Consider the following 7,778-nt stretch of genomic DNA (forward strand, 5'->3'; position numbering starts at 1 on the left):
CTGGGGCTAATTTTAGCCCCTTGAGGCCCTTATGGCTGCCATGGCGGCTGCAGCGGGGCTGGTGCTCAGAGCCGAGAGCGCCCGCCTCTCCCCGTAACACCAGGGCAAAGGGGCATGTGCCCCAGCCAGATCAGAGCCCTCTGCGAGGGCGCGGCTTCCCCGCACGGCCATGCACGGCCCGTGCCGCGATCTCCCGCCTCCCCCGGAGATTCGCTCCTGTCCCGCCTCACCAGCATTGCGCGTGCCACGCTCACCGCCCGACGCGCGCGGGTACACGCGCTCTGAGCCCCCGCCCTCCTGCAGCCCGTACTCCATTGCACCGCCGGCCCCGCGGCGCCGTCCTGCCCACGCGGCACGCTCTCGTGAGACACGAGGGCAGCCCCTGCAGCCCGGCCAGCTTCTGGCTCATGCTGAAGATCCCAGGGCTTCCGGGGCTGAGCAGCACCGTCCTCGAGCCCAGCAGGGCCTGTACCCATGTCTAAGGCCCTCTTGCCCTGCGTGGACCCCATGCCCTCTCCGGGTGTGAGCTCCATGGGGCGGGAGGGCGGGAGGAAGAAACCTTCAACTGGAGAGACCCTGGCACCCTCCCCCATGCACCCCACTGTCTGCCAGCTCTGGGGTCGGTGGCATGATCCCAAGCGCTGTACGGATCCCCTGTCCTTCGGTGCCCCCATGTGGGTAATGCCAGTGCTGCATGTGGGGAGGACGGCACAGAGTGCAAAGGACCGGACTCGGGGTCCCAGGGACGGGGAGAGACAAAGCAAAGTCATTGCACATAACAGAAAATCGGGGAGCAGGAGCTGGGCAGGGCCCTGGGGGATTCTGGGTAACTGGGAATGGGGCGCTGGGGACGAGCAGGGCCCTGGGGGATTCTGGGTAACTGGGAATGGGGCGCAGGGGCTGGGCAGGGCCCTGGGGGATTCTGGGTAACAGGGAATGCGACTGGAAAGTTCTGGTTGCTCCCCCATCGTCTTGTCCAAGTGCAGTTGCAGGGTAGCCCCCCCCCAATCTTCGGGTGCTCTTTTGCCTGGGGGCTGGAGCCTTCCAGGGTCCATGTCTCGAGAGGAGTCTGGGTAAGGCTTGGAGCCTTGTGGCCTGCTGAGGGCGAAGGGGATACGGGCAGCCCATTAGCCACCCACTTACACACAGCCAGCTTGGGCTGCAGCCCGTCAGCCATTCCCTCCAGGGAACGTGTGGACCCCTTGCTCTGGGGCTGGGAACGCCCCAGTGGGGAGCTGGGCACAGGCCAATCCCCAGTGACAGAGAGAAAGGCACCCCCAGAATCCTGGGGCCTCCTTCTCTGTGGGTCAGTGGGGAAGGCAGCGTGGGAGGGCACTTCCATGCCGAATGGTGGCTCTGGGCCACGTCCATGCCCGAATGTGGCGTCCCTTGGCACTGGGCCACAAGATGGCACGAGCGACAGAGAACAGGCCCTGCGAACTGAGTATGTGTGAGCACGGAGCTGGGGTGTGTTTGTGCACACGGGGTGTGTGTGTGTGTGTGCGTGCGTGCGCACGAAGGCTTCCGTGCCTGGCAGTCCCGTTGCACCAGTGTCAGTGTGTGTCAGTCCGACTCTGGAGGGGGGTTCCTGCACGCACCTGACTTGTGAGTGTTGTGTGTGTGTGTGTGTGTGTCCATCCACCCTTCCGTGTGCGCGTGTCCATCTGTCTGTCCGTGTGCGCGCCCCATGGCTGTCTGTCTGTGCCCACATGTCTCTGTCTATCAAGGGGTTGGGGGAGGGCATTTGCCCTTGGGTCTGTGCGTCTGTCTGGCCACGCGGGTGTGCCCATGTGCCTGCACATCTGTTTGCTCCTTGGCATGTGTCTGTGTGTCCATCCCGCCGTGTCTGCCCGTCTGTCCAGCCACAAGCGTGCTCACGTCTGTCCTTCCATGTGTGATCACAGGGCTCTGGTGCTGGTCCTGCCTCCCCCCACTCTGCCAGCTGCTTCGAGCCACCCTGCTGAGCCAGCCCCCCCCGGGGGGCAGGGGGAGGTGACACTCAGAGATGCTTCACACCAGAGGCTGCTGTGTGGGGAGCTGACGCTGCTCACTCCATCCAGAGAGAGCGAGAGACCCGGACACTTTGGCAACAGGTAGGAGCTGGCTCAGCCCCCACCCCCTTCCACCCCACATCCCCTCGAAAGTGACCCACCCCTTCCTAAACTGCCCTGGGCTGGGGTTCTGACATGGGGAGTGCTGATCTCCCCTCTGGGCAGCTAGCGCCGAGCTAGAAGGCTCCCTGTTTGCTGTAGTGAACCCCGCTGTCCCCTAGGAACTCCTGGGACCCAGCTGGCCCCGGAGCATCCGACAGCCATGATCCCCGTCGGCTGGGGAGCAGCTAAAGCTCCCCCATGCCCCAGACTGCTCCGTGCAGTGCCAGCGGGGGCTGGTCTCCCTGCCCTCAGGGGGCAGCTGGCAGGCTGGGGTGCAATCACAGCTAAGGGGGCATCTGGTCTTTCTCCGTCCTCTGCTCCAAGGGTCTCAGAGCCTTTGCCAAGCAAAACTAACTGCTTCCTTCCCAGCATGGGGTCAGGCTCCCTAGCCCTGTTTCACAGAGGGGGACTCAGGGGCAGAAAGGGGTTTGCCCAGGGTCCCCCAGTAAGCCAGGACTAACACCAGGTGCTCTGGCTCCCAGGCCCCCCTGCTCTGGCCCCTAGACTCCATTCTGCTCCCAGAGCTGGGGCTAGAACCCAGGAGTCCTGATGCCCAGGTCCCTCACCAAATCTCTAGACCACCCCTCCCTCTGGTGACACCTACCCATTCTCTTGCACTCCTCCAGTGACAGGGGCCAGACTGGGGTGGGAAAGTATGAACCTCCATGCCCATATCTCATTCTTGGAACCGAGCAATCTTGCCCAGATGTAACAGAGATGGGCACTGATGTAAGAAGATTAGATAGATAGATAGATAGATAGATAGATAGATAGATAGATGGGGTGTATGGGGATAGATTAGATAGATAGATGGATAGATAGATGGGGGGGTGAATGGAGATAGATAGATAGATAGATAGATAGATAGATAGATAGATAGACAGAGGGGGTGTATGGGGATGGATAGATAGATAGATGTATGGGGATAGATAGATAGATGGATAGATAGATAGAGGGGGTGAATGGGGATAGATAGATGGATAGATAGATAGATTAGATTAGATAGAGGCAGTGTATGGGGATAGATTAGATAGATAGATGGATAGATAGATAGAGGGGGTGAATGGGGATAGATAGATAGATTAGATTAGATAGAGGCAGTGTATGGGGATAGATTAGATAGATAGATGGATAGATAGATAGAGGGGGTGAATGGGGATAGATAGATAGATAGATAGATAGATAGATAGAGGCAGTGTATGGGGATAGATTAGATAGATAGATGGATAGATAGATAGATAAACAGATCTATCCCCAGAAGTTCTGAAAACTCTTTATCCCCAGCTCACCTTTGTTCCCAAGAGCTGCCGCTGAATAAACCAAATCACTGGTGAAGGTGAGTTATAAGCAGGTCCGGATCTATACTGCAGACCCTAAAATGGAGTGAGATTCCCAGATGGGTTTTGCAGGCTCAGCAGCTTCCGATCCATTTGGGTCAGCACCAGAACCAGACCCAACTCCGGACTCTCCTGAGGCAGGGCGGGACATGCATTCCACCTGGCTCTTGGACCTCAACTCACCACGCTGGTCCAAGGCATGCAGGAGATTTGCTTTGTAATAACCCCTCCAAGCCCTCTCTTTCCTGCCCCATCTCTGCCCCCCACCACATACATGCCAGAGTCCCTACAGGTGACAGTGCAGAGCCAGCTGTGCCATGTATTGGCTTGGCTTCCCGGGCAGGAGCTCTGTGGCTGGTGACCCTGCCAGAGAGGGTATGAGTCCAGCTGGATGTGCAGATCTGGAAGGAAAGAGTGCCTCCAGCGACTGATAGGGGTCAGATTCCAGGTCCCTGCATGGGGGGACAGATCTGGAATTGAAAAACAGAGCAGCCAAGGCCCAGCCCCTCTGTTATTTACCTGCTGAGAGCAGAGATCAGGGACCAGCATCTCCCCCACCAGCAGCTGCAAAGCTAGGGAGGGCCTGGCGCTTGGGACATCTCCTCTGCGGGGGAACGTGTCTGCATGTGTCCACCCATGCACGCTCACCGTGTGCAACCCCCCCCACATGCACACACACACTCATGCACACACATGTGCAAGTCTTTCCACTCTCATGTGCACACTTTAGCACACACATCCCCTCCCCATGGCCTTGTCCACGCAGGTGCATGCCCATAAGCCCTTGTCCTCACATGCCCTTGCACACATACATACGTGTGCAAGTCCTTGCACTCCCATGTGCACACTCATGCACTCCCATTCCTGCATCCCCACAGGCACAAATGTCCGTAAGAACCTGCACTCGGCACACCCACCCATTCAGACATAAGCATGCAGGCATTCGTGCACTAACACATGCCCTGGCACGAACTTGCACGTGGATGCACGTCCGCACGCCAGTGCACACCAGCAACACATATACCTTTAGCTCTGATGTTTCATGTGCAGGTGGCCTTCCTCGCTTACAAACGGCACCCACCCTGCAGGCTCATGAAGCCGGGCAAATGAGAGGCCCAGCCAGCTCCCCCAGCGTGACTGGCTCGGGGTGGGGAATGGGTGGTCTTTAGAACAGCACAAAGCAAGCGGATTTAACTTGAACCATCACCCCCAAACTCTAACCGATCCCCCCAGAAAAACTTCTCTGCATTTCATTAACTTCCCAGTCACCCCTTTCCCCAATATTTTAACAACTGCCTCTGCCTCGAGGGGTTCTGGTGGGCCCCCGTTCCTGACAGAGACTCTGTCACCCCAATATTCCTAACCCTGATCGGTGGGACCTTCCCTGCCGGAGCCACCTTCATGGGATTTTACAGACTGACTCACGACCTAGAGCCTCCAAGATTCGCAGTATTTCAGGCCTCCCTCCACCCCTGGCCCCCGCACAGCTCAGGGTGGGTTGGGTAAAGACTGTAGGCACTGTCCCTTTAAAGGCCCTGCCCCGGGCTTCTAGCCATGCAGTGCCCCCTGCTGTGCCACTTAAGCGCTGGCCTTCCCTGTGCCAGCCCTGGAACAGGTGACATTTCCCTGCACCTGGCTGAGCAATTAGCCGGCTGCTTTGAGCATAGCTGATCAGGGACCGCCTGCAGGCAGGGCTGGAGTAGGGGGGGAAGCTGCTGCAAGGCCCTAATTAGCCAGCCCCCCCTCCGATACGCCTCCCCCTCTTCCCGGAGTGTGGCTAATTTCCCTTTCTTGGATCAAGTCTGAGGCGGTGGGTTCCCCGTGGTCCCCAGCACAGCCAGCCTCCAGCCCCCTTCAGCTGCAGCCCCTCCCCCCTCCCCCCGGCCCAGCAGCTCCACTGAGCTGCCTTTAAAGTTTAGCTCTGTGCTGGGGGGAGGCATGGATGGAGCAGAGAGCTCAGGGTTGCGGGGGGGGGGGGGGCAGGGTGAGCTCATAGGCACATGCAAACATACACGCATGCACATACGTGTACTCTGCTTCCTTCCCCAGACGGGAAGAGGAGCTCTCATGCAGCTCAAAAGCGTGAATCTTCCACCAACAGACGTCGGGCCAATAACAGATAGGACTGCCTCTACGTATATATACACACACACACACCCCTCTACATGCCCGCAAACATATACATACTATGCATGCCACACACATATCATAGAATCTCAGGGTTGGAAGGAACCTCAGGAGATCATCTGTGCAAAGCAGGACCAATTCCCCAAATTTTGCCCCAGAGCCCTAAATGGCCCCCTCAAGGATTGAACTCACAACGCTGCGTTTAGCAGGCCAATGCTCAAACCACTGAGCCGTCCCTTCCCCTGCATATGCTCCTCCCCTGTCAATGTGGCCCTGCCCTAGAGGGATGGGCCCTCGGCCCGGCATCTCCTCCTCTGCCACCCATTCCGCTCTCGTGGGGGTGGTCTGTGACTGAGACCCCCCGTCAACGCCTCACATATGAGCCAGTCAGCGGGGATGATTTTGTCACTGCTGACCAGGAGCTGTACTGGAGCCAGCACCTGGAGGGGAAGGGCCCCATATCCCATTGCCCGCCCCCCCGAGCCAGCCAGTCCGCACTGCCCTGGGGCTGGAGCAGAGCTGGCGCCCCCTATAGAGGAGGGAGCAGGGAGCGTGCGAGGGGCAGGCGTGGGTCTGGGACTCGGGGAGTTGTGTCCCAATGGGGACAGCAGCCCGTGACGAGTTACATCAGCTCTCTCTGCCCCCCCCACCTTCCCCTTACTCCCCCGTCTCCGCTTGCCCCTCTCCGCCTGCTCCCTGCAGGGCAAGCGCCTGGCTGGGGAACCATGTCCAACAACATGGCCAAGATCGCCGAGGCCCGCAAGACGGTGGAGCAGCTCAAGCTGGAGGTGAACATTGACCGCATGAAGGTGTGACTCTCCTCCACTGCCGCCTCCTCACATGGGCGTGCAAGCCCTGCCCCCGTGCCACTGTCTCCACTGCTGTGGAAGCCCCACCCCTAATGCCATCCTCGCTGCATGCTGGCTGTGGGGGGAGCTCCCGGTTACTCCAGTCCTGGCCACTCCCAGCAGGGGGCGCTGTGGGGAGCGGGGCAGGAGCTGGATGCGTGGGGAGTTCCCGGTTACTCCAGTCCCAGCCTCTCCCAGAAGGGGGTGCTGTGGGGAGCGGGGCAGGGGTGCTGGCTGTGAGGGGAGCTCCCGGTTACTCCAGTCCCAGCCTCTCCCAGCAGGGGGTGCTGTGGGGAGCAGGGCAGGGGCGCTGGCTCTGGGGGGAGCTCCTGGCTATTCCAGTCCCAGCCTCTCCCAGCAGGGGGCGCTGTGGGGAGTGGGGCAGGAGCTGGCTGTGGGGGGAGCTCCTGGCTATTCCAGTACCAGCCTCTCCCAGCAGGGGGCGCTGTGGGCAGCGGGGCAGGAGCTGGCTGTGGGGGGAGCCCTGGCTGGGAGATCGCCCAGTGGCTCTATGGCCAGCAGAGGGGGCTCTCCATGGGCTCCGGTGGGCGTGTTTAACCCTTTCCTCCCCGTGGCAGGTGTCAAAGGCGGCGGCGGATTTGCTGGCCTATTGCGAGGCGCACGCCAAAGAGGACCCGCTGGTGACCCCGGTGCCCTCCTCGGAGAACCCCTTCCGCGAAAAGCGGCTCTTCTGCATCGTGCTTTGAGCCCTGCAGCCAGCGACTCAGCACCCCCCCCCCCCGGGGCTGCAGCTCCAGAGCGGCACCGCTGGCTTTAGCATAGGGGAGCGGAGAGTGGGTCAGAGACCGGCGGGGAGGTGGGTGGGCACTGGGGGACAGAGCATGGGGTGTGGGCTGCACACCCTGACTGACCTGGGGTGTCTGCTTCACCTGTCCTCCTTTCTCCCCCCCCACCAGTGAACATTATCTCTGTGGATTCACCCCTTGGCTGCTGTTTCCAAGATCAATGAACACACTGCTGAGTTACTCTCCCTCTGCCCCTGCCTGGTCATTGCGTCCCCCAGCCCCTGTCCCCCCACATCCCCAGGTCCTGTCCCCCGTGCTGCTCCCACCGGGTCACTGAGCCCCCCGGTCCTGTCCCTCCCACTGCCCCGCCTGGTCCCTGGGCCCCCAGGTCCCATCCCCCCCCTACAGCCACCACCTGGTCACTCAGCCCACAGACCCTGTCCCCCTCCCCAAATGGGACCCCTGGTTCTACCTTTCCTCGCCCTGCTGCTCCTGTCTGGTCACTGAGCCCATCCCCTCCGCTGCCCCAGATTCCATCTCCTCCCTACTACCCCCACCCAGATACTG

At 60.3% G+C, this 7,778-nt stretch overlaps 1 protein-coding gene across 1 annotated transcript; it reads left to right on the plus strand.

Moving 5' to 3' along the window:
* Window positions 1-1,984: 1,984 nt before the first annotated feature.
* On the plus strand, window positions 1,985-7,205 carry GNG8 (G protein subunit gamma 8). Its single transcript, XM_074937319.1, has 3 exons — window positions 1,985-2,093; window positions 6,320-6,426; window positions 7,044-7,205. The coding sequence occupies exons 2-3, from the start codon at window positions 6,343-6,345 to the stop codon at window positions 7,170-7,172; spliced, it is 213 nt and encodes a 70-aa protein (XP_074793420.1). The 5' UTR covers window positions 1,985-2,093; window positions 6,320-6,342; the 3' UTR covers window positions 7,173-7,205.
* Window positions 7,206-7,778: the final 573 nt, after the last annotated feature.

The sequence above is a fragment of the Natator depressus genome, chromosome 23, assembly GCF_965152275.1.
Source record: "Natator depressus isolate rNatDep1 chromosome 23, rNatDep2.hap1, whole genome shotgun sequence".
NCBI classification, from domain to species: domain Eukaryota; kingdom Metazoa; phylum Chordata; order Testudines; family Cheloniidae; genus Natator; species Natator depressus.

What these genes read in the sequence shown, in the direction of transcription:
- GNG8 (XM_074937319.1), top strand. Translation starts at nt 6,343, where the DNA reads ATGTCCAACAACATGGCCAAGATCGCCGAGGCCCGCAAGACGGTGGAG. An exon ending in TGAACATTGACCGCATGAAG is followed by an intron (nt 6,427 to 7,043) that starts GTGTGACTCTCC and finishes TCCCCGTGGCAG; the next exon opens with GTGTCAAAGGCGGCGGCGGA.